This window comes from Cydia fagiglandana, chromosome 13 (genome assembly GCF_963556715.1).
Source record: "Cydia fagiglandana chromosome 13, ilCydFagi1.1, whole genome shotgun sequence".
Lineage (NCBI taxonomy): Eukaryota > Metazoa > Arthropoda > Insecta > Lepidoptera > Tortricidae > Cydia > Cydia fagiglandana.
The window spans coordinates 18,848,361-18,875,881 of record NC_085944.1 but is presented as its reverse complement, the minus strand read 5'-3'; the positions used below and the strand labels follow the sequence as shown (position 1 = coordinate 18,875,881).

Below are 27,521 nucleotides of genomic sequence, written 5' to 3'. Positions count from 1 at the left end.
AATTACTTAGACCGGGCCAGGGCCGGAGCTTCCGGGGCTTAATTTTCTATGACAGATGACCGGTGATCACGTGATACTTTCCATGAAAACGAAGCTCTGGAAGCTCCGGCCGGGTCTAACGTGAGTCCTCCTTAATGCAATTTAGATTTTCGTTATTCGAGTAGACATTCTGGACTGTTCATTATGTAAGTATATAAGCAGATCTTTTGAAATGTATTGTCTTTTTACACCAAATGTAATAAAAATAATAGCAAAAATACAACGCTTTATGTATGTATATATGGCAGATTTTTTTAAATGTACTATCATTTTTACACAAAATTAATTAAAAATAAAAGCAAAAACAGAACGCTTTTTTTCCAAAAAAACTCCTTCCGGAAAACCCTCGATTTTCGAAAAATCACAACCAATTTGTGGAGCCGACAGCAATTTGTTTTTAAGTCAAGCCAAACAATGGGAAACAGGCAATTGATTTAATGGGTGCGTAGCTCGCAGAACACTTGGCTACTAGATGACACATATTGTCAGATTTCCACAAAGAGACTTTGAAAAGTCTTTGTGTACGTGGTCCATTTAAATTTTTATTTCTAGCCGCCCAGAGGTCTATAATAAAGATCTTCCATTTCATTATAATTCTAATTGTTATTTTGATAAACCAAACTTGCATTTGTCTTGACAAATATTGACGTAGGAGGTTGGAACGTTTCAAAACAGTTAGGTACTGATTACAGAGCATGATTTTTCTTGTTTCATTCAGCAAGTATAGCGAAATGAAAACATTTAGGTATACTTTCCAAGAGACTATTACTAAACAGACATTTCAGATTCATTACAGATTACCTAATAGGCATTTCGAGGAATATTTCTTCGCTGCCGATTTATTTGCTGTATATACAGCAGTCTCCATACATTAGCCGTCTCATATACCTATATATTTTGATAGCTCACTTTCAGTTGCGTACACGGTCACGGCTTTTACACTTAACAATTACATAAAAATATACATAAAACGAATTTATTATTCATATTCTTGATAAATTTAATAAGCGTTTGCGTTAGTGTATCACGGTCAAATGATAATGTGTTGAAGATAAAACGTTGTGTTTTCGTGGTTTTTTTATAGCTTTATTTTGTACTTTGTAAATAACAATATAAGCAAAATATTGCTAAAGATCACTATGAACGTATTTTTGGGTTATCATGTAATGATGATGAGTCTACATGCGATACTCTATGCCGTACCCAAACGACGGCCTTCATAGACAGGAAGATTAGGGGCATTTTGTAGGAATTTTCGCCCCTTTAATAATTACAAATGGTTTTTTTCGACAAAGCACCCATTTTGAGGCTTCGGTCTGTCTTCCGTTTTGTAAGACACGTTTTGTCATCGTTTATGGGTTTTTTGTTTTTCAATTAACGATACACTGAAATGCAACGGTTGAAAAATGATGATTTAACGTTGAATTTTTTTTTCGTCAACATTTTGACTCCAAATGTCTTAAACAATGAATAATATTATGGTATCTAAGTATCGAATATTCAACTCAAACTTAATAATATCTATCTAATAATGATATACAGTAAAGATTAACAAGTTATTTATTAGTACATAGCTAAAAAGTAAGCATTCTGTAATTTTATAACATAATATGCTTGAATAAATTTAAACTACTCAATTTTTTAATTGCATGCAACAAAATTTAAATTTAAAAAAAAATTACAGAATCAGGTCCCAAATCAGATTTAGAAATTTATTAAGCGTATTATTAACAAAAAAATAAAGGGTAGATTAACAAGTTACAGACGCTACAGTTGACATCAGAACATTCAGAACACCACCAAGCAAATATACTATATACGCAATCACATATTAATCCTGTATTCAATACTTTCAATAACATTTGAAATCGTGCCAAAATTTCATATACCTATATATTTACAACCATTTGACTTTAGGTTCCAGCGCAATCGTGATAGTTACGCGTCGTGATGAGCAAAAAACAAAGCAATTATTGTTTTTTGCTCATTAATTTGTTTTCAAGTGCAATATCGATAGATTATTAGTACGTGACGTCCCACGGGTAAAGGTACCTTATGACGGTTGGCGCTTACGCTATTATTAACGCCGCGCCAATATTACTGCGGCGCTATGCGACGTAAGCGCCAGCCGCCATAAGGTACCTTTTACCGTGGAACGTCACAATTACAGTAAACTAATGTGGTAGTATGCAGTGAATGGAAAATTTATCTTGAATCGCGTTGAACCACCATTTTGGAGTCAACGGCCGGTAGTCCACGTGCTACTTGTAAAGTCCAGCTATCGTACAAGAGCTAATAAAATCACCGTACACTGTTTTGTACTAACCGTACAATTTTAGTCGTATTTAAAGCTCCTTATACTTTGACACTGGCAAAATGGTCCCGCCGGACTGTATACCTTATTTATAATTCATCATCATCATCATTTCAGCCTATATAACTACGTCCCACTGCTGAGCACAGGCCTCCTCTCATGCGCGAGAGGGCTTGGGCTATAGTCCCCACGCTAGCCCAATGCGGATTGGGGACTTCACATACACCTTTGAATTTCTTCGCAGATGTATGCAGGTTTCCTCACGATGTTTTCCTTCAACGAAAAGCTAGTGGTAAATATCAAATGATATTTCGTACATAAGTTCCGAAAAACTCATTGGTAAGAGCCAGGATTTGAACCCGCGACCTCCGGATTGAAAGTCAGACGTCATATCCACTCGGCCACCACAGCTTGTTATTATATTTATAATTAATTTATGATAAATCGTTTGATAATAACAAACTGATATTTGACTTGGCCTCCTGATCAACGATAGTTAATTTCCTTAGTTTGTCGAATATGAGACACGCTCTAAAGCCTTAATTCTCTAAAACGTGGCTCAATTTGTTCGGCTCATAGCAACGTGTCCTATTTGCATAGGTAATAATGATCTAAGAGCTAGCCCCGGAAAATGTTATCACATTTTTACAAAGATAATTTAGTACAAAGGCGGATTGGCTATGTAAATTTACTGCCATCTTTCGACACGGTACACTGTTGTATGCAATATCTCTATTTTAGAACGCTTTTCTATCCGTTAGGGTTGACGGCCTTGTAGCTTAGTCGGCAGTCAGCCTGCCTACAAACCAGGAGAGTTCTAATCCTGGTTAGGGCTTTTATTTGTGTCATCACAAATATTTTTTTAAGAGTTATTTTCTGTCATCATCATATCAGCCGAAAGACGTCCACTGCTGGACATAGGCCTCTCCCAGAAGCCGGATCTTTGCCGGAGATTCTTAGCACCCCTGACTCCGCCATTACGCTACCATAGCCAGAGCACCGGGATTATCCGGAAACTCGGGGCCGCGGTTTGGTTGTGCTTATCATACTGGGGGGTAAATGCCATAATCGCTACGCTCTTGGCAGGCGGATTGGTGAACGCAGTATAATTTACGATACTTAAAGGGCCCCCCGGATTAACAGTCCGCCGGACGGTATCGGCCTGTCAGTTAGAACAAGTTTTTGACAATACCGTACAACTGACAGGCCGATATCGTCCGGCGGACTGTTAATCAGTGGGCCCCTTAAGGGATGCTGCTGCCCATCCACCGGTGGACATGGACGTAGTTTAAGGGACAAGGTCAATTTGTGTAAAATGGTCCTATAATATTTATTAACTTGTATCTACTGATCTTATCTATTTTCGGGTGAGCTCTCCGTCTATATACGGTCAACATGACACGTAACGTGTCGAGCTCATAGCTGGTGGAGCGCTTTATAAACGTCGCTTTGACTATGATTGAAACTGGCGCGGACGTCGAACGACGTGGGGTAGATTTTGCTGGTTAATGATATAGCTCGGTCGTTCGGTATCAAATTCGTGTTATATTACTGTAGTTAGTTCGTCAAAATTTGCTGGAATGAGACGAGTTCCAAACCAATAAGTAATTAATGGGACATAAATGTCGAAAAAAATGACTCATTCATACTCACCTATTTCTAGATATGAGAACGCAGTTTTTCACGTCCAACCTACCTGCTAATTAAGGTAGGGTTTATCTCAATACATTAATCATCTGCCTCTTTCTGATAGCCCCGTTACTGTCAAAAACATACGTTATAATATATTCTGTTAAATCCATCGCGGGGCGCGCTCAATCTTCATTACGTGGTCAAATCAGGCTTGAATTCGTGTCGGTGCATATTCGGCATAGTCGGCTCATAGCAGGGTATTTGACAATATGAATGATGTCAGTCGATCAGGTTGGTTTTGAGGATCAAACGTCTGGGACCCGTTGTCTTAAAGCAATACAAAAGTCACAAATGATGGTCAAAGTCTGGCACCCGCACTTTATTTACGAAACGCTTCTAACAAAATGGCAATACATCGTGACGTCAGCATGTAACATGAGAAGCCGTTTCGATGTATGGAAAACAAGGAAATTGCGTTTTTATCGGTGAAATATTGTTGCTATAAGTACAATTTTTTTTTTAAATAAAATGTAAGAAATCGAATGGTGCCATTATTTTTTTAAGATTCAAATTAATTGCTATAAATTGCTCATTTTCCATTATTTATTTTATTAAGTTTAAGCGTTATTTCATTTGACGCTTGGAGAGCTTTTACATCTTCAAAGCTAAGTAGCATTAGGTAGTACTACTCTACTCTGATATTGGGGACCTTTTACATCTCCTAATTTAATGTTTTCATTATTAGCCGTAATATTTTATCTCTATTATATTGTAGTAATTATACATTTTATAATTATTTGTAGTGTTTACTCAGGTAATTACACGGTATCGTTGTTGCCTGCTGGCCGCTCCGAGCAACATCCGAAAGTCACCTTTAAAATTGGATTCACCCAAGCACCTAACGTTTAATCTCCATTGTTCAAGCTCACACAAATTACAAAACGCAGACCAATTTCATCCATCTTATAAATCACGATTAACCCCAAAATAATTAAGCCACAAAAAATCTATTTTACAAAAGTTACAATCCCCAATCCCTTAAGTTAATGAGCCATCAGTCTTAGTTCTTGGACCATTGCTCCGGAAATCTTTGGTCCCTAAATTATTATTAAAAGGGTACTATGTCATCATTACGGCGTCCGCTCTCATCTTATTATTATAATAAGTGTTGTGGGGTTGTTATTTGGTTGATTGTGGTTATTTTAATCCTTTATATTAACTGCTAATAACTATTACCTACTTTTGCAGAGGGGGAACCTGGCCAGTGTCCTGGGCGGGGAACAATGCCTCAGGCTAACTTAGGTATAGACTTATGATAATTCCCTAATTATGAAATACGTACGTGTTGTACGTATTTTAATAAATAATTGAGTTATTCTACCTACTATTACAGCTATATTTAGAATACCATTTTTCTACCTAGTTTCACGTTATATTCAGTTACATAGGTAAGTAAAACAAATGAAGCGTTGAAATTCTTAAGAAAACATATTGATTAGATCAAAACCCGCGTGGGCTATCAAGCGAAAAATTCACGCCGACCCTTTTTACTTTTAGTTAAATTGATTATTTAATTTCAGACATATGTAACCATGTGGGGCACCGTATACAGATAACACAAAAAAAAGGTTTTAATTAACTAAATCTTTAGTAACCTATATTGAAATAATGAAAAAGAAAATAGCAGCATCTAAAAGCCTCTTTATATGTTAATGAAAATAAATAGCACGTCTGAAGAGGCTTTTCTTTCTTTTACTGTAGGTCAGCGGTCGGCATCAGGCGGCCCGCGGGCCGCATGCGGCCCGTGAACCACTCACTTGCGGCCCGCGAGCACCCCTGGCTATTTGTATGTAATATTGTCAAACAACAATATCTGATAAAGTCACACATATTAACAAAGTGCGGCCCGCGTCAACTTCCTTGGCCCTCGGCTGCTGAAAGGTTGCCGACCGCTGCTGCTGTAGGTAATCATAGATACTTTAATTTTATTATAATAGGCACCAAGCAACAATCTTTTATCGAAAACGCGAAATGATATATAGGTACATTAGTACCAAAAAGATCACTGCTATTTTCATTGCATTTGTCATCCCGATACATTACTTTTCGATTTGCGTTTGTCGTGTATATGATAATTATGTCAGTGTCAACAGTGACACTTCTTCAACCAGTGACTTTTGATACTAACAGATCATATCACATTATGTATGTTAGTCTGTAAGGTATTTGTAATATGGGCCTTGTTGCCTGAATTAAATTTCTAAATAAATAAATAAATATCCACAACAAATCCAGATCAATTAATAACCTGTTATTACAATCAGAATACGCCTCTTAATTAGTCTGTGTGTGAAAACAACGTTTACTTTTCAATTTAACTATGGCTTTATACCTAAATAGTTTTGATAGGTAATTATTACTTATCTGTTTTATTGTCAATCACGTTAATTAATTGTTTACCGTGTTTATATCAATACATTAATTTATTTCGAGAATCGTCTGTTAGTCTACCGGTTTTCGGGCATTAAACTCTGGTCATTACAAGGGCAAACCTAAACATGTCTAAAAGTATGACATCTACACTCCGTTGTACCTATTTTAAATGTATGTATATTGTATGTATAAATACATACACTTACATAGCACCTGTTGGTTATGTAGCTTCTTCTTCTTCTTCTTCCTGGCGTTATCCCGGCATTTTGCCACGGCTTATGGGAGCCTGGGGTCCGCTTGACAACTAATCCCATGATTTGACGTAGGCACTAGTTTTTTACGAAAGCGACTGTCATCTGACCTTCCAACCCAGAGGGGAAACTAGGCCTTATTGGGATTAGTCCGGTTTCCTCACGATGTTTTCCTTCACCGAAAAGCGACTGGCAAATATCAAATGATATTTCGTACATAAGTTCCGAAAAACTTATTGGTACGAGCCGGGGTTTGAACCCGCGACTTCCGGATTGAAAGTCGCACGCTCTTACCGCTAGGCCACCAGCGCTTCCTGTTGGTTATGTAGCATAATTTCTAAATCAAATATCCTAAACTGAAAATCGTAATTCAAGACCAAAAAAGTAAGACAATGTTGCCACTGCAATAATTAGTTTCTAAAATAGTAAATTCCTTTTTATAAATAAACACGCTAAGATAATTTATTTATTTAATTTGACTCCTACGATATAAAAAAGTACTTTTATATAAAGCCCTAGTAAAAAGTGGCAATATTGTCTTACTTTTTTTGGTCTTGAATTACGACTTTCAGTATAAGTACGAAATTCCTACAGATGCATGTCCTAATATACTTTTAATCGAACGATCTCATTTTCGAAAATCAATATCGTCGGGTGACAAGCAAAAGTCACTTAGTACTATCAAAAAATTAAAGTAACAATGCACTTTATTACACTTGTAACACGGTTTATTGTCTAATAATTTCAATGGTGTTAGTTAGTGACTTTTGCTTGTCACCCGACGATAATTACTTTATACAAAATGCCTAATGACAATACTTTGAAAGCCAACATGTCTAGTGCTCAAAATAGCTACGTTCAAAAAGCCTAATGACAAAACTTTGAAAGTCAATATTTGTCTAGTGCTCAAAATAGCTACAAAGCCCAATGTCAGTACTTTGAAACTCAATGTTTGGCTCACGAGATAACAGCCATATAAGTATATATTATGTGGTTAGGTGTTCGAGAAATGGGCCCAAGGTATAGACCCGGACAAGGAGCCAAAAATTTGCACCTACACAGGTACACACTATCTTCATTTAGCGTCCTAAGGCCCACTCATACAAATGAAAAATCCAGAATTTGCCACTGAAATTTGAACCTTCAGTGCAGGGCAATAGATATGATTTTGGTTTTGTTTGAAAATTGAACGAAACAAATACAAATTCAACTCTATTCCAATTGAATATGATTTAAATTTCCTCGAACTGAATAAGTACTATAGGTAGGACCTTGGGCCTTAGGAGAATATTATAGAGGTAGGTAATGTTATAAGGACTTTATTCGTGTCGATATTTAAGACGTTGACTATACCTGTGTACCCTGTTTTAGGTACAGTCGCCATCAGATATATCGCAGCGGCCGAGGTGCTCACAAATATCTGTACACACCTCTATTGTCAGGGCGTTAGAGTGCGTGTTCAGATATTTGTGAACACCTTGGCCGCTCGGGTATATCTGATGGCGACTGTATATTTCAAATTTTATATTAAAGGAAAAAATGGAAAAATTTACGCTTCCGGCAGGACTTGAACCCGCATCCTCCACAATCCGTGTGTTGCTCTTAACCAATTGAGCTACGGAAGCCTACCAGGACATCGCAAATCTTTCCATTCCTTTCCTTATGTAAACACGCCTTTGGGGTGGCGTATAGCGACATCTACCGAAAGACAATTACATCTAAAAAAATAAAATAAATAAAAAAATTGACTATATTTGTTTTGGGATTTTCTTTTCACAAACACCGATTGAGTTTAAGTTTAGAATACATCAGCGTACGTACAGTCAGCGTGATAATGAGAAAATTAACGCTAACGAAGTAACTGTACAGTCGCCATCAGATATATCGGAGCGGCCAAGGTGTTCACAAATATCTGAACACGCCTTTATTGTCAGGGCGTTAGAGTGCGTGTTCAGATATTGTGAACACCTTCGCCGCTCCGATATATCTGATGGCGACTGTACACAGCTGTATAAAGAGCGTACTTACTTTTTAATTTTTAATTTGTTTCTGTGCCTAATTTATTAATTTTAAATGTGATTTTATTATAATTTTATTTTTATTTTTAGTATTTTAATTTAATTTAGCATTTATATTGTAATGGTGTTGTATGATTATTTATTATTGTGAGTCGAATGTATCAATGTATGGATCTTAGTTATCTGAAATAAATGTATTTTGATTTTTTTTGATTTTTCTTACTACAAAAACACTTACTACAAAGAGATATACTTAGGCCCACTTGCACCGTTCCACTAACCCGGGGTTAACCGGTTAAATCTGGAGTTACCATGGTTACCAGCACAATTTGACACTAGTTTAATGGTTTAACCGCTTAACCACGGGTTAGTGGGATGGTGCAAGTGGCCCTAACTATAAGGCCTGAGTTACACTTGTAAGTTTTACTTACGTAAGTAGGGACACGGCTATACTACAGAATGAGAGATGAATATCGTTATCTCATTCTAACAAATAGCTTTGTCCCTACTTACGTAAGTAAAACTTACAAGTGTAACTCAGGCCTAAAGAGCGTACTTACGGCGAGATTCGGGAAATGAATTAGAGATTAACTAGATACGATATAGTAAAGATATGTGACGTCCCACGGGTAAAGGTACCCTATGGCGGTTGGCGCTTACGCTATTATCAACGCCGCCCCATTATTATTGCGGCACTACGCGACATAGGCGCCGGCCACCATAAGTTACCTTTTTCCGTGGAACGTCACATATCTTCACTATTTCATATCTAGTGAATCTCTAATTCATTTCCCGAATCGAGCCGTTAGACTAACCGTGTATTTATACATATAAGTTGATGGCCCAAAGATGGACTTTTAACGATCGCAAAAAAAAAATTATAACATAAAAAAGTTTATTTTTAGGAATAAACGTACATATTTTTTAGGTAAACATTATTTTACTCCATTCCACTGAAATTAATGTTTTTTTTTTTCAAATCACTTGTGAATAATTAATAATAATAAACTATTGATGGGTTTCATACCCGTGACAATGCTTTCTAGAGCTTTCCTTGATAATAATATAGGTACGATAGAAATACTTTATTGATATTCAGAAATAAAATGACACTGTTTACACTATACTTTTTTAAATATACTAATATACGTTTAATATATATTTTTTGTACGATTAGTAATAAAAAAATAAGTAATAAATAAATAAAATAAATAAATAAAAAATTATACAATACAAAATAGAATAATAACATAACTAGGTTTATATCACTTTCAGTTTAATATATTTTTAAGTATGTAAATAGTTAGGCACACCACTGCTATTAATATTTTTTTACGAAATAAAACACATTAAAATACACATTTTAATGTGTATGTAACACATTAAAATAGAGATTATTTTAATGTGTTTTGCTCATATTTTGTGAAGTATTCGCTACGGAGCAGTGTTATTTACACTTAGGGCCACCAACTACCTAAATGTAAAATATTATATTAAATTAAGTAAAGTACATAGTTAATTGAACTCTACATTGACTAGAAAATTTTACGATTTTCAATTTTCGTTATAACGAAGAAGGTAATTCAAAATCTTAGGAAAAATCATATCCTTAATAAACTTACTATAAAACATGTCCACGTGGTTCCACATTGGGTCTTCCACTATCAAAAACTCTTTCAGTTCTGGCAGTTTCCTGGCCAACCACTTCACGTCTTTCACGTCTACTACGGCATCATTTCTCCCCGTTATTAGTAAAATAGGTAAATCCGCTGCTGTCAAATTGTATTCCGGAGGATTCGGATGACCGTACACTTTTAGGTTTTTCTCTGTCCCATGGTTGAACTTGACGAATTTCTTATTCCGCAAACCTTGGCTGAAATGCACCAAGTTTCGAATCGAAGTCCCGGCCGGAAAGCGTTCCAACATAGTTTTATATGTCGAACTGGCTACGGATCCTGGATGCGAAGAATCCACCAAAGACACAAACCATTCACACATTTTAACGTTATTCCGGCAAAATAAACCGTTCACAGCCGCAGTAACTTGGTCTCTCCCGAAAACTTCCCAGATTTGCATCCTGTCGAAAACATCCAAATTATCTTCGGCGTTCTTACATAATGTTCTTAAGAAGACTGATTTAGTGTTCCGAAGTCTCGTAGCTGGTGCCAAGCCGATCATCAGTTTTATCTTCTGGCACATATCCGGCCTTTCACTACACATGACAAAAAATGATCCGCCTCCTTGAGAAAATCCAATATACATTAACTTCTCTTTCTTCGTATTGTCCAATACGTAATCGACCATCGCAGGTACGTCGTAAGTACCTATTTCGTTCATAGAAAACTGCCAAAATTCCTTGTTTTTATCAGGATCGAGTCGCATATGCCTCCGCCCGTAATATGTGCCTCGAGGGTTTCCTACCCAGATATCATAGCAGGCGTCCGATATGAGGTAAGGCATGGCTGCATTCGGTCCAGGCTCCAATGCCGTATCGGCCGCAGAAAGCAATGGAGGCATGAAGAACACAGGGGTCTGCTTAATCTCCCCCACACACTTCGCACCTCTAGTTATCCTGAACATATTCAGGACATACCCATCTTCGGTTACCACTGTATGCTCCTCAGATTTATATCCACTGAGTTGAGTTAACTCAGTAAAGTTTAGATGTTTTTGAGTTCTATCAACGCCTAAGAGCAGTGTGAGCAGAACGTTTAAGTTGAGTAAGGCCATGTTTGCGAATGACAGACCCGTGCCTGCACATACACTACCAAAATAATAAATAAACTGGCCAAACGAGCAACGCGGTAGTGATTCTACTTTTTGCAAGGAATGATTTTCCGATACAAGTCTTTGACCTTGCATCATTACTTACACGTACTTACACATTTTTTGTCTAATACTTTGAGGATAGTAAATGTGCACACAATTAACGTTAGGTACTCAATAAAGTCAATGTCCTTATTCTTTGTACGTAACTACACGCATGTCAGTGAGGTGACGCACAAATAAAAAACGCATGTATTTTAATGTCCAAATTAAAATTCATAACAATGCATTGTTTTACTGCACCTTATCTTCTCCCTTAAGGTATCGTTCGGATTCAGACTACACCAGCATTTCTGCAGGAGTATTGCATCAACATTACTGTCGACTGCATTGCTGTCGCAAATGTAATGTCGCGTCGCAACAGCAATTATGTAGGTGAAGTTTGAATCTGAATGGTATATTTTATGCTGCTGCAATTTCTATTTGAATGTCAATGCGAGTATAATGTTTGTTTCAAAGGTATATACTATATTATGTTTGTGTATTTGGTTGCAAGTAAATAAATTAAAATTAACAATTCTGGACGCATTCCGGTTGTAACCGTAACCGAATAAGTATGAAATTTAATGACTTGACGAATAAATGCCCTTACCACCAGGATTCGAACCCGGGACCATCGGCTTCATAGGCAGGGTACCCACTAGGCCAGACCGGTCGTCAAATATCAATCGGTGTCAATTATAGTAGTAGTAGTAGTAGTAGTAAACACTTTATTGCACAAAACAAGTACATAACACAGAGAGAATACAATAAATGTGTACAAAGGCGAACTTATCCCGTTAAGGGATCTCTTCCAGCTAACCTTTAAGTAACTGAGAGATACATATGAAATGGTAGTCAAACTAAGATAAAATGTACATGACGGCGAGACTTAAAAAAGAAGTAGCTAACCCTAGGAACATAACTTAATACAATGTGATGCATTAGGTGCAAAGGCAATTATTTATTTAAAGTCTATTAATTGAAGTATCTTAAAGTTCGAATGGGGCCGTTAGTATAACATAAGTAATATATATTCACTTACAAACCATTATTGAGTCATCGTGCAAACAACTATATTTTTTGACATTGACAATCAAATGTAAAACGACACACTTGAAAGTTATTAACCTCAGGGATAAATAATTAGCGCTTGTAACTGTTATTGTTAATTATAAATACTCGCTAATGTAATATTTTACAAGGTTTTATTTAACTTGCAATGTTTGTATACCGGGTGGGAACTGTAACAATCATGAGCAATAAAAATATAATATTGCACTTCCTCTTATTCATACAAATTAATTAGATATTACCTTCAATGTACGCTAACATAATTGTGATTGACATTGCTTGTCACGCTTTAAACATACCTAATAGACCAGTCAAATTAGAAAAAAAGCGTTTTGAGGAATTAATTCCCAGCAAGCTGGAAATCATTTTAATACCTTAATTTGGTCCTAAATGCATATAATCTGAGTTTGCTCCATCCCAGGAAGTGTGGATAAATTTTGGGAGTCTTGGGAGATACATTTTACGTTGGATTAACAAAACCACTCGATGTAAAAGGAACCCACCGTCAACACCAATGTCACAACCAGCAAGATGCTTGTAAATCAGACACTGGTAAAAAAACGGATTTTAACATGATGTTAACAAAAAAAGAAATTTAAAGTGGCGGCTCCTTTTTTACATGTTTTACTACGAATTTATATTAAGGTACTTTTCAAATCCTCAGATGTAAATTTTTATCATAATTAGACCAAATTTGCGTTGCTGGTAAATGTTGCGACGCGGATACCGGATGTTACTGACCATACACCCAATTGCCTTGACCTTCTGCTGACAACTGATCCAGACAGGCACTCGGTTTCGGTCTCAGCTCCGCTAGGATCGTCCGATCACTGTCTGGTGAAATCCGTGTCGATCCACTCTCCTCCTGATCTCTGCCCTAGGGGCACGAGGAGAGTATGGCGATACGAGTCAGCGGACTGGGATGAGATGCGGCATTTCTTTGCGTCTTTCCCCTGGCAGCAGGTCTGTTTTTCTTCGGGTGACCCCTCGTGTTCTGCTGAGGCTGTTGCGGATGTGATTCGGCAGGGAATGGAATATTTCATTCCGTTCTCCGACCTATCGCTCGATCACAAGACCCGAGCATGGTACAATTCGGACTGTGCTCGAGCCGAGGCTCTTAAGCAGTCTGCATACCAGGCTTGGGTACTAGCCCGCGATACCAAAGCTGGAGCACAGAGGGTTCGCGCGAGGAAAAAAGCCTTTAACTCAGCTGCCAAGTCCTGCAAACGGGTGCTTCGAAAGGCTCGATTCGACCACGTCAGTCGAATAGGGGCCAAACTCGCCTCCTACCCTCCTGGTAGCAAGCGGTTCTGGTCCCTGTCGAAAGCGGTCGAATCCAACTTCTGCCGACCCACATTGCCACCTCTGCAGAAACCTGATGGGACACTGGCCCACTCCGCGACAGAGAAAGCTAACTTGTTTGCTTCTCTGTTTGCGAGCAATTCACGTCTAGATGCAGGCTCAAAACTTCCACCTACGCTACCTCATTGCAGTTCCTCTATGCAGAGAATTGCTATACATCAAAAAGAGGTACGCCGAGCTCTGCTGAATCTTGACGTGAATAAGGCCAATGGACCAGACGGTATACCTGCACGTGTACTAAAGCAGTGTGCGCCTGAGTTGTCTCCTGTACTGACACGCCTGTACCGCCTCTCTCTCCAAACAAGAACGCTGCCGAAATCCTGGAAGCTTGCAAACGTGCAGCCAGTACCCAAGAAGGGTAGTCGTGCTGATCCCTGCAATTACCGACCAATCGCCATTACCTCCATGCTCTGTAAAGTCATGGAAAGGGTACTTAACGGCAAACTGCTGGCATACCTCGAAGCAAATGATCTGCTCAGTGACCGTCAATATGGCTTTCGCCGAGGTCGGTCTACTGGGGATCTTTTAGCGTATGTCACGCACTGCTGCGGCGAGGCCATCGAGAGGAACGGTGAAGCGCTTGCTGTTTCACTGGACATCTCGAAGGCCTTTGACAGGGTTTGGCACGCAAGTCTCCTTAGCAAGCTTCCTGCTTACGGCATCCCTGCTGATTTTTGTAGCTGGCTATCTGATTTCTTGAGTAAACGGTCGATCAGAGTAGTTATTGATGGCTGCTCTTCGGACCTCATGGCCATTGACGCCGGTGTTCCTCAGGGGTCTGTTCTCTCCGCAACCCTTTTCCTGCTCCACATTAACGACATGCTGCAACCCAGCATTGTAGGTTATGCAGATGACAGTACGGTTGTTGAGAGATATTTGGCTAGTGCAAGGGACAGCAGGGAGGATATACGTTCACAGAGAGAGGCCATGGTTGAGCGAATGAACTTGACCCTTAGTCTCGTTTCCCAGTGGGGTGATGACAATCTGGTCACGTTCAATGCCTCCAAAACGCAGGCGTGTCTATTTTCCGCTAAACGGAGTCCATTCGACCTGACTCCTTCTTTCCGGGGTGCATCTGTACCTATTACCGACAGCCTGGAACTCCTCGGCATGGAGCTGAGTTCAGTCCTCGGCTTCGGCAGCTTCATTGAGTCTAAAGCACAAACTGCGGCCAGAAAGCTGGGCGTCCTAAATAAGGTGAGGCGATACTTCACACCTGGACAGCTTCTAGGTCGTGTATGGAGTATTGCAGCCACCTGTGGGATGGCTCAGCTAAATACCAACTCGCCGCTTTGGACTCAGTGGAGCGCAGAGCCAGGAGGATGATTGGCGACAAGAAGCTAACGGCTATGCTTCAGACTTTGGCCCATCGGCGGAAAGTCGCCAGCCTGTCGGTATTCTACAGGTTGCACTTCGGGGAGTGTGCCCAAGAGCTACACGAGCTCATTCCACCGTCCCCATTCTACCATCGGACTTTTAGACGCACGGCCGGTTTCCATCCTTACTTGGTAGATATTCCGCCAATTCGCACTAAGCGCTTTGCTTCTACTTTCCTTATGCGCACTGCCAAGGAATGGAATTCCTTGCCGGCGTCTATATTTCCGTGCTCTTATAACCCGGCAACCTTCAAATCAAGAGTGAACAGGCACCTTCTGGGCGAGCTCGCTCCATCGTAGGCCACGTCTACGCCTCGGCTAGTCTGTGGCCATGAGTAAACCCATGCATAATAAAAAAAAAAAAAATCCCGTCGGATGTACCTACAGTTTTTAAACTACAAGCAAAAAACTGAAAAAAAGCAATACTTTTTCCACAACTCCCTGGAATGAAGCAAAGTGTGGAATTTAGAACCAAATGAAGGTATTAAATAAGACGATTTCCAGCTTGCTGGGAATTAATTCCTAGAAAAGATCTCATTTGACTGGTCTATAACAAAATTCGGAAATGTTAATCTTCGCGCTATTTTTATAGCTCTCAGTAAAATAGTTGCATACCCAGTGAAATAAGATTGCGATATACTAATTATCTATCAAATCTAGCCTTTCAGTGACCTCTGTAATAATATTTAAGTGCAAAATCATTACCGCCTTTATACGTTTATACCTACTTAGAACAGGAATAGGATATAAATGCGAGGTCGTCTAATTTCGAATTCTCAGAGGGACCTCCGTTCATTTACATATTGCTTAATGTCTTTGTTTAAAGGATTGTCTACTTCATATTGACATAAAGGCATGTTTAACTATTTTAAAAATCAAATATTCCAGTCACATGTGGATCGATATCTGATAAATGTTAATTTAAAAACCTTCGACAATATTAGGTATTTGTTGTATGTAAATTAGGTACCGACCAATAATTATCTGTAAGTTAAACCCATCTTAAAACTACATCTTGTGTATAAAAAATGTTTAAAAAACATCTCAACAAAATAGGTAGGTAAGTACGTCGATTTATTTTGGGTATAGCAGATCTATATTGGAACATTCTATCGTGGACGTAAATAAAAAATAAAGCTATCGTCTTGCCCTTAGTGCACATACCTCCGTCGCAAGTCATAAAAATGTTTTCGTCATTTTCGGAAATCGGTCTCGAATTTTCTCGGTCACTCAATTAAGTATATTCCTAAAAATAGCTGTAATATTTTTATTGTGTTGTCACGAAAACATCGCGAAACCGGTTTGGCGCATAATATCAATGTCAAGATCGGACGTTGAACTACGTATTCAAATTGCTCGTCGAATGTAGACGTTCTATGTAACTAACAGCTGTTTGGCACTGACATAAACACTATTAGACTCAATCGAGAATGTAGGTAGGTAATTAACTTTTTATATGCTAACGCTCGCACTACTATGCGATTACCGCTGACACTTAAAATTTTATTAATTAATCTGATCTAGGTGCTTAGCCAAGGTGACAATCGCTTGCGCCACGACAGCGGTCGGCAACCTTTTGGCAGCCAAGGGCCACATAGTAGTTAACGAATTTTATCAGACATTGTCGTTTATCAATATTACATACAAAATAGCCGGGCAGGCTCGCGGGCCGCATGTGAGAGGATCGCAGGCCGCATGCGGCCCACTGGCCGCTTGTTGCCGACCGCTGCGCTACGACACGAAACGCTTTGTGTCTCTCTATCACTATTCCATATTAAACTGCAAAACGTAATTCAAGGCCATAAAAAGTAAGAAAATTTCTTACTTTTTATATGTTGCCACTTTTTTACTAGCGCCTCTTGTATTTATGTACAAATAAGTAAATAAAAGTACTTTTTTAAATAGTAGGAGTAAAATTACTAATGAATAAATTATCTTAGCGTGAAGGAATTTACAATTTTACAAACAAATTATTGCAGTGGCAACATTGTCTTACTTTTTTTGGTCTTGAATTAGGTTTTGCAGTGTAGTGCGACAGTGACATTTGAGTTTCGTTTGCTACGGAGTGTAAACTATTGGCATGTTGGGTTCGCACCCAGGGCATTGAACCCGGATGCAATATTTTTAATTAATGTTAAAAAAATATTTATGTTCATAACAGCTTTTATATATATAGCTTTTAAAACAGTACGAAATAATGATGGTTGCGCTTTTGTTGACCACTTTTTATCATTACTCGTTATAAAGTGACGGCTGCGACGACAGAGTCAATCGAGAACGAACTTTACTTTATATGCATCTCCCTCACACTACTATGCGATTACTGTTGACACTTAGAAATTTTATTAATTAATCTGGTCTAGGTGCTTAGCCAAGGCGACAATCGCTTGCGCTATGACAAAGATTATTACTGCGACAGTGACAGTTGTGTTTAGTTTGAACCACAACTGTTACGTTCGAGTGTAAAAGATTGGCATGTTAGCTACGCACCCAGGGCATTGAACCCGGATGCAATATTCTTAATCATAATTAAAGTTAAAAAATATTTATGTTCAGAGCTTTTTTATAATGCTTTTGAACCAGTACGTCATAATGATGGTTGCGCTTTTATCGTCCATTTTGTGTGATTAGGTACTTCTTGTTATGCAACGCAACGCGCAACGACAGACCATGAAAGTGCGACCATCTACTCTCACATACAGTTTAGTGTACATTTCATTCAATAGCGTGACGTCACGTACGCGTTTGCGATAAGTATCATTTTGTATGGGTTTTCAAAATATAATGAGTTTTCAAAATTTTCTTTGCGCGCTGTTCAAAATTCTATACAAAAACCGGGCAAGTGCGAGTCGGACTCGCGGACGAAGGGTTCCGTACCATAATGCAAAAATAGGCAAAAAAAAACGGTCACCCATCCAAGTACTGACCCCGCCCGACGTTGCCTAACTTCAGTCTAAAATCACGTTTGTTGTATGGGAGCCCCACTTAAATCTTTATTTTATTCTGTTTTTAGTATTTTTTGTTATAGCGGCTACAGAAATACATCATCTGTGAAAATTTCAACTGTCTAGCTATCACGGTTCGTGAGATACAGCTTGGTGACAGACGGACGGACGGACGGACGGACGGGCAGCAGAGTCTTAGTAATAGGGTCCCATTTTACCTTTTGGGTCCGGAACCCTAAAAATAGACTTTAAACATAAGGCAAACGCGAACGCTCGTCATGCTATCGAACGTAATTTACACTTAGGAGTTTTGCTTTATTTCTAGCTTATTTTCATGCGAACAGAACATACGCCAAGAATTTTTAGAGGTAATTTATGTAAACTACTTAATTCAGATTAGGTAATGTTTTAACAAGAACATAATATTTAAACTGCATTAATATTCTGTCCATGCAGCCACGCTTAACAAAGGTAGGTAAGCGATATTGGAAAACCAGTTATATTTAACTTAGAATTTATTGCGCAAGAATAAGGTAAATAATCAATAATGGAGCTCCCCTACTTGTGTGTAACCGCCATACGATAAATAAATAAATAACTAAACTGCGGATAACGGTAGTGCGACAGATTTTTATCGCGACAAATGTTAGTTCGAAAGCACTAAGCTGCGACAAAGGGGTTTATATCCAACGGCATAATGGGTATATTGGCATAACGGCATAAGGCGCAGTGTAAGTAGACCCCCCACAAGGTGGACTGTTGACCTGGCGAAGGTCGCGGGAGTCCGCTGGATGCGGGTGGCGCAAGACCGGTCAATGTGGCACTCTTTGGGGGAGGCATGTCCAGCAGTGGACGTCCTCTGGCTGATATGATGATGATGATGATGAATGGGTATATTTGCATCTCGTATTCTTATATCGCAATCGACATATTTTATGACATAGGTGGCAAACGAGTAAACGAATCCCCTGAAGGTAAGATTACCGGCACCCATAGACACTCGCAACCGCAGAGTATTTACGCTCTTTTCTTGAAGATATTTTTTTCTAGTTTTTATTTTATCACTTTGTCGGCATGATTGATTTATGCCAATTTGCTGCATTCCGTCACAAACGATCACGAAGAAAGACGCGATTTTTTAAGGTAAAAACAATGAAATTATATCGTGGTAGGTAGACCCGTTTGTGTAAGTAAATATGAAGACACGGATGGACAAACGGATTACGGCAAAACTTTAAAAGTTCCTGTTGTTGACTGTGCTTTGTCGCACAGCTTGAATTGTTACAAGCTATGAAAGCTTACTGCACTGATATTTCTATGACGAACCAATAAAGGCATAAAACTGCAATAAGCAACCATTTTACCTCTAAGACTGCATCCTCTGGTTTCCCATTGTATGGCTCTGAGGATCGTGCCTTTAGAAGAGCGATACAATGGTAAGCCTGATATTACTTGCAACAGATACTAAACCTATTCAGGCGCTGCTTTTATGAAGTTTCTGGCTACATACCTATTGCGTTTTTACAAGCTTTTCATGGTTCTGTACCCAAAGGGTAAAAACGGGACCCCATTACTAAGACTTCACTGTTGGTTCGTCTATCTATCTATCTTAGCTATCAAGCTAGACAGTTGAAAATTTCACAGATGATGTCGATATTTCTGTTGCCGCTATAACAACTGAGATACAGGCTGGTGAGATTTTCAACTGTCTAGCTTGATAGCAAGTAGACAGTTGATTTGACGTATATTAAAGTTCGAATCAGGCCGATATTCGTTTTAGCAAAAATGGCACCTGTAGAAACGAGGAAGCGAATTTGAGCGTTTAAGTTAGGGATTGCAATCCGGTCTGGTTTTGACCCCGGCCGGATCCGGCCGGATTTTGGCCTCAATCCGGCGGATCCGGCCGGATTGGTATTGCGGTTAAAGAATTCATCAAGTCACGTATTGTATTATGTTTTTTAGCGTTATATTACGCCTTATGTTAAGTTAAGGATATTTTTAATGGATCAATAAAAAGGCTGAAATCAGAACATTTCATGTTTTTGTGAATATATCTAAAGCATATTAAGCCCTATATGTTACTGAAAATTCAGGGTTCTAGCTTCAGCCGGCACAAAATTACAGGCCGTCGAAAATGGCCTGAATCGCTTCGAGAAAAGGATGATACGGCCGTCCTCTTTGTTTTGCTCGACTTGGCGAGGGCACTGCCGTGCCCCTGGATTTCATATCGTTCAAATTGTCTCTTATTGACCCACATAAATTCAAATTTATTGAATAATTCATATGGGCCCTTTGATATTGTGTGTAACAGAAAAGTTACTGGTATTTATGGTCTGCCGTTTAAGAGCGAGCGTTAAGCCAGGAAATTGAGAGGGGACAAAAGATATATACCGCGAGAAACTTGCGACGGAAGAAATGGTCATCGCGCGAGCTTTTATATTCTATCTCTATAAGTTTGAAAGTATGTAATCTGATTAAAACTTAGCTAGTCAAATCCCTCGGGTATCTTCTTCTTAGTCGGATACTCTTGTCAGAGCAGTCGTGGTCATTGAGGTCGTTGTACGGCCTTTTTTGTTGTTTCCCGCCATGCTTCTCTATTTATTGCATTCCGCACGCACAGATTTAAAGGTGACCCGGTGAGAGTTTTAATTTGGTCGGTCCATCGCATTGAAGTCAAATCCCTCGGGTATATTAAACTAGCTATTTTAAAATACTAAAAGTAGCCAAAGTACATTCTTGTGGCATAAGGACATAAAATTGAAAATCTTTTGAGTTACCTACCTACGGAACTGTAAAAATGAAAATTATACATGTTTTCCTGATTTTTTCAACATAATAACTAAATTTTCGTTGGCGCTCTCTTAACCTAATAACTCTGCTAAATACGATTAATTAAAATAAAAACTAATTATAATAAGTAATAAATACCAGATTTAACAACTGTAACAATTAATTTATTAGTGTTAATTAATTAATCGACCACCTTACGATCTACCAGTTTAATGAGTACCTACCCTTTACCCAATTATGAGATCCCATTAACTAATAAATTGTTTTTGCTATTTAAAGACCCTACGTTCATCAATAACCTCATTCATAATTTGGATCTCGTTCTAAATAACAACTATTTACCCACCATGTCGTTTGTGCAACAACCTGTGCTTGAAGAAAGGCCACCGCCTCCTAGTCGCTGCGAATTCGTGAGTATCTGTAATATTGCTATTTTAAATGTGTAGGCGCTTAGTTGTAAAGTGTAAATTACTAAATTAGTGATGTACCGACTATTGATTTGGCCGACTAGCTGACTAGCCGACTAATCGGCGCTCGGATAGCCGTTAGTCGGCCGACTAGTCGGCTAGTCGGCCGGATCATTAGTTTCGTCTAAGTACGGTTCAGATACACTTAAAAACATCCGTTTTAGCCCTTTCTGTTCATCATATTATACATATACATATAGAAACGCTGAAAAATGAAATAAATAAAAAAATCCTAAGGCTATATTTCATACGACAACCGGACAAGAAAGCGACCAAGCGGTCAATAATTAGAACAAAAGTTTTCGTAAGCACCCGAAATAGGAATTTGGGTAAAATAGCTGAAAAGCTTATGGTAAATATTTGCTTTTTATTTCTTTTTGTCCTGTTTTTCTGTCATTTGTAAAGTGCCGACTAATCGGCCATTTTTGCCGACTAGTGGCCGACTACAAATGAGGCCGGATAGTCGGCTTTCCCGACTAGTCGGTACATCCCTAGTGTAAATTCATGTGCTACACACACAGGAGCCGAATTAGAATTTTAGAGACTCATTCGTCAACTGGTCAACTGTGCTTGAACTAAAAGTAGTTTTTTACTGTTAATGTCACGGCGAGATCAAATGAGTGGATATTAAATTGTTAGATTCGAATGCGGCGCGATGTCGCTGAAAAAATATTTGGACCTCTTTAAATATATCACGATTAAGATATAAATATACCCTACACTATTTGTTATTTTTTCGGCCCCAAATTAAGTTAATTTCAATCTTAAATCCCTGATAAACAGGCAAACTACCTATGAAATTATACTGTTAAACTCTAGGACATTTATTAAATGTAGTTATTTAGACAGTTACTGTTTCACTTAGTAACTTTTATTTCCCTATCCAGGTACATCGTTGGCTGGATGCACATCAAAAGTACTTCTCCCTTCCACCACCCCAGCCCCAATGGGTAACTGAAGTCTCGCATTACTCGTACGGACCACACGGAGTGTATTGCTACTACAACCAGCCTATATACCGACCCACCACCGTACCTTATATGCGGTACAAGCACCATACAGGATGATACCGTTCGTTAATTTGAAGAAGAAAAAGTAATAAATATATACCGTAATTTAATATTTAATTTAGCTATTCTAGAATAAAATAATATGCAGTAAATCTTTTTTTTTAGCCTGTAGGAGTGTCCCACTGCTGGGCAAAGGCCTCCCCTCTTTCCCGCCATTTGGTCCTATCCGATGCAAACTCCCGCCACTCTTTACAAAATGTGTCAAGGTCGTCCTGCCATGTCCGTTTCGGTCTTCCTCTGCCCCGAGATCCGTCATGTGGGACCCAGTCTGTAGCTAGTTTGGTCCAGCGCTCCGGGTGCATTCGGCAGATGTGCCCTGCCCAGTCCCACTTTATATTTCTTAATACTTACTTATTTTATCTTTAACTTACTTTACCCCCAATGGGTCACCGAAGTCTAACTTTACTTGTATGGTACACTTTATTAGTATCATTCGCCAATTCTGTATATAAAGCATTATGGTTTCACAGACACCTCTGCTTAGCCAACTAGGGAACAAATCCCAAGTCTAATCCGAAAGGTGCCTTTATTTTCTAAAATGGTAATATCAATTATGTAAGTGATATCTAATAAAACCGGGCAAGTGCGAGTCGGACTCGCGCACGAAGGGTTCCGTACCATAATGCAAAAAAAAAACGGAAAAAAGAAAAAAAAACGTTCACCCATCCAAGTACTGACCACGCCCGACGTTGCTTAACTTTGGTCAAAAATCATGTTTGTTGTATATGGGAGCCCCATTAAAATTTTCATTTTATTCTGTTTTTAGTACTTGTTGTTATAGCGGCAACAGAAATACATCATCTGTGAAAATTTCAACTGTCTAGCTATCACGGTTCGTGAGATACAGCCTGGTGACAGACAGACGGACGGACGGACGGACGGACAGCGAAGTCTTAGTAATAGGGTCCCGTTTTACCCTTTGGGTACGGAACCCTAAAAACAACATCATTACAAAATAACAAATCAATCCCTAAATTATAAATCCCTTCTAAAGCTTTCAACCTTGTATTCCGGGTTAAATTGAATAAACCCCAATCTATGGAGTTGTAAATAATAGATCCGGGTTGCATTTGCCGGGTCTAATAGGATTATTTGGGACTGAGCGCGGCCATTCACTGATAGGTGAGTCAGGTAAACTCCGAGGTTTGTTTGTTATTTTGAAGACGGGATTCCACCAATGTGGGCCACTATGCGGCACAAGCATGGTCAGTACAAAAATGCTAGTGCTGAACTGCCGAACGAACGAAAACACCCCTTAAAGAATCCCGACTTAAAGACGAAAGTTTCGTGACGGTCGTCCCGTCACGAAACTGTCTTTCTATAAAAACGTAAACACTGACGTAAACATATTCGCCGTTTTTCTCTCTGGATACATAATTACAAAAATTGTGACACTGTTTGATGTGATATTCCAAGTGAAGCGCGGCGGCGTCGAACTTCCCCCCCTACCCCCCACTAAATGAGAGGTGGCTCTCGACGTCTCCCGGTCTGTATCTGCTCAAGACCAGCTAACAATCAACTGTGCCAAGTTTCAGCGCATCGTCACAAAGTGCAACGTGCACTAACAAACCAGTTATTAACGCATTTAAAAATGTGTATGGAACTAGTTTTTCGCTCATAACTCTAATTTTAATAAATAATCGAAAAAAAGTCAAACGAAGGGGCATAGCTATGGGTAATATTTGATGTACCTATATTGTAGGTACATTTAATTGTGTAAACATACTTTCAAACGTTGGGATAAATACATCGCCGTGTGCCTGCTATACGGCCACAATTCAAAATTTTTAATTTTCTGGATTATTGCAGATTCGTATTCAAAATTGTTCAATTTACGACCTTATTTCGAGAGCCATAGCAAAAAAGGTCTTTAAGAGCTTTTTTCTCACAAGTGGCCTTATGGATTTGACCATAATTGTGCGAATAAGTCATTCGCAACTCGTGTCGATTTATATTCGTGTCTTGTCGCAATTAACCGATTAATTTAGAATAACAGTCAACCTAAATCAAATGGAACCTCAGTAAAATATAGGGGTCATTAAAATTTTACGTACCCCTAAAGAGGCCCCAATCTATTATCGACGCCTTGAGGGCTTTGTCGAACGATTTGAGAATACGATTGGGCGTAAAATGAGGATTTATAGGTTATTGCTAACACAATTTTTTAAATAATTGCATGAATTTTCGCACGTTTGTAGGTACATGTATCTACGTATATATCGGGTGTGGCCTGTAATACGAGCAAAAAATTTAACTGTAGGCTGTACTCCTCATACTGGCCAATATTTGTTCAGCAACTTTTTAAAATAACTTGTGGTTTGATTTTTAATACACTTGAATGTTTATTCTAAGACGCAATGTATTGCGAATTTTGTTATGTTTAAGGCATGACAAGCAACGTCAATCACAATGATATGGCGTGACGATGGCGTCCATTGAAGATAATATTTATTTTGTATGAAAAATAGGGAGTCTAAACACTTCATAATTTTTAAAAGTTGTTGAACAAAAATTTCACCGTTTGAGGAGTACAATCTATATTTTAATTATTTGCTCATGTTACAGGCCACACCCGGTATGTCGGCGGCCGATCGTAAGATCAGGCAGATCGTAATGTTCCTGTGTAATATTTTGACGATTAGTCACATTAAACCAATATATGTATAGGTATCGCGCTCGAGAGGAGGCCTGTGCCCAGCAGTGGGACGTATATAGGCTGAGATGATGATGATGATGATGTATAGGTATGTTAGGTTCATTAGGTTACTTCAGATGCCCGAAGGGCAAACTGCCCAGAAATAGGAGCCCCGCGTAGCGGGGCTCCGTCGACTCAGGGAACGAGTCAAAGATTTTCACATTTCACGATATGCCTAGGAATTTCACGATTTGCCTGATCTTACGATCGGCCGCCGACATATATACATTCGTGAGGCGTATTCTGATTATAATAACAGGTTATGATTATGATCTATCAGTATCTAAAGTGAAGTTCTTGGTTCAAACCATGAGTGGATTGGAGTAACATTCAGCTTCATTGGAAGTCGGGAAGTGGGTCAAATTTAACTGGAAGTGCGAGTCGGACTCGCCCACCGAGATTTGTTGTTATAGCGGTAGCAGAAATACGTCATCTGGAAAATTTTCAACGGTCTATTAGCTACCACGGTTCATGAGAGACACGGCTCGATTCGCAAAATGAATTAGATATCTATTAGACATCAAGAAGTTACGATATGGATAATTTTAAGATATTTGTTAGGTAGATATGTCAAATTTGACGTTTCCGCGATTCTGGATGACCTCTTGAACGATATCCACAAGTTACGACTTAGATATCCAAGTCACATGTAGTCGATATCTAATGTAGATCCCAAAAATCTCTAGTTCGTGTCTAATCTTGCAATTATCTCGTTTCCCAAATACGCCTGACAGCCTGGTGACAGACAGACGGACGGACAGTGGACTTTTTGGGTACGGAACCCTAAAAAGCTTGTAAAAACTATAGTTCGTTTTTTTAGCATTAGAAAGAACTCCACAGAAGCAAGCGTGCAGTTTTTATCAGGCTCTTTAATTGTTAATAATTATTAAATTATTTAATGTAGCATGGTCAATACATATAATTTACTTCAAATTATTACCGCTAAACGTGCCGGATTTGGAACCACAAGCGAACTTCTGCGAAGTTCTTTCTAATGCCAAAAAAAACGGACTATAGGTAGGTAGCCAGAGAGTTCATAAAAGCAGTGCCTCACTAGGATTAGTAGGTATCTTTTGCAAGTAATATTTATCAGGCTTCCTATTGTATCGCTCTTCTAAAGGCACGACTTTAGAACCATACAATGGGAAACCAGAGGATGCAGTCTTAGAGGTAAAATCGTTGCTTATTGCAGTTTTATGCCTTTATTGGTTCGTCATAGAAATATCAGTCCAGTTAGGGTTACCAGATCCAAATTTGGAATTTCCTTACAAAATTCCTGATTTGCGAATTTTTCTCCTGACGCTCATATCGGCGACGGAGTAATCTAGCCGTAAGCGATATCCATGTATGTTTGATACATTGTTTAGATTTTATTTGTTTTGGATTTATGTAAGTATTTCCTTTTGAGGTACGAAACCCTAAAAATAAAAAAAAAACATGTGTGATTTTCATTTATTTTCAATACTATGTCGTTATGCCACATCAATATACTTTTAGTATAAACTAGCTAGTTGAAATTTTAATCAGATTATATATTATATAAGAACTTTCAAACTTATTAAGATATATATCGCTCGCTCGCGCGATGACCATTTCTTCCGTCGCAAGTTTCTCGCGGTATACTCGTATCTTTTGTCCCCTTTCAATTTCCTGGCTTAACGCTCGCTCTTAAACGGCAGACCATAAATACCAGTAACTTTTCTGTTACACACAATATCAAATGGCCCAAATGAATTATTCAATAAATTTGAATTTTTGTGGGTGAGGCGACAATTTGAACGACCTGAAATTTATTCCAATAGGGTAGAAAAATAATACTTGAATTCGCTACGCTATGACTTTCAATTCAAATTGATCTTTTGGATTCCTGTTATTTTATTCTACTTTTTAAATACTGTAGCTGTCTACTCCATTGCCTGCAAAGAGCATTTCGTCGGGTGACAAGCAAAAGTCACTAAGTACTATCAAAAAATTAAAGTAACAATGCACTTTATTACACTTGCAACACGGTTTATTGTCCAATAATTTCAATTGTGTTAGTTAGTGACTTTTGCTTGTCACCCGACGATTTATAAAAAATACTTTATCCTTTTTTTTTTCTTTTTTTTTTTAATACTTGATTGTCGATTATTCCTTCGATTTTCGGATCGTTGCATATCCTCGCTTGATTTTTAGGTAAAAAACCTTCTTTAAGTTCAAGCAAACTGTTTCCCTTCAATATTCAAATCAGGCCCAATACCAAGAGGCAGT

The 27,521-nt window shown here is 38.6% G+C and overlaps 2 protein-coding genes and 1 non-coding gene across 3 annotated transcripts in view; all 3 read right to left on the bottom strand.

Annotated features, from left to right (window-relative positions):
• LOC134670407 (UDP-xylose and UDP-N-acetylglucosamine transporter) overlaps positions 1-27,521 on the bottom strand; it is a 288,518-nt gene that overhangs the window by 94,833 nt on the left and 166,164 nt on the right. The window lies entirely within an intron of this gene.
• Trnas-gga (transfer RNA serine (anticodon GGA)) lies at positions 8,222-8,294 on the bottom strand. The gene has a single exon. It is a non-coding gene; the product is annotated as a tRNA-Ser (tRNA).
• Positions 10,226-11,536, bottom strand: LOC134669832 (lipase member K-like). The gene has a single exon (XM_063527452.1). It carries the CDS (start codon positions 11,415-11,417, stop codon positions 10,242-10,244), a length of 1,176 nt encoding a protein of 391 aa, XP_063383522.1. The 5' UTR covers positions 11,418-11,536; the 3' UTR covers positions 10,226-10,241.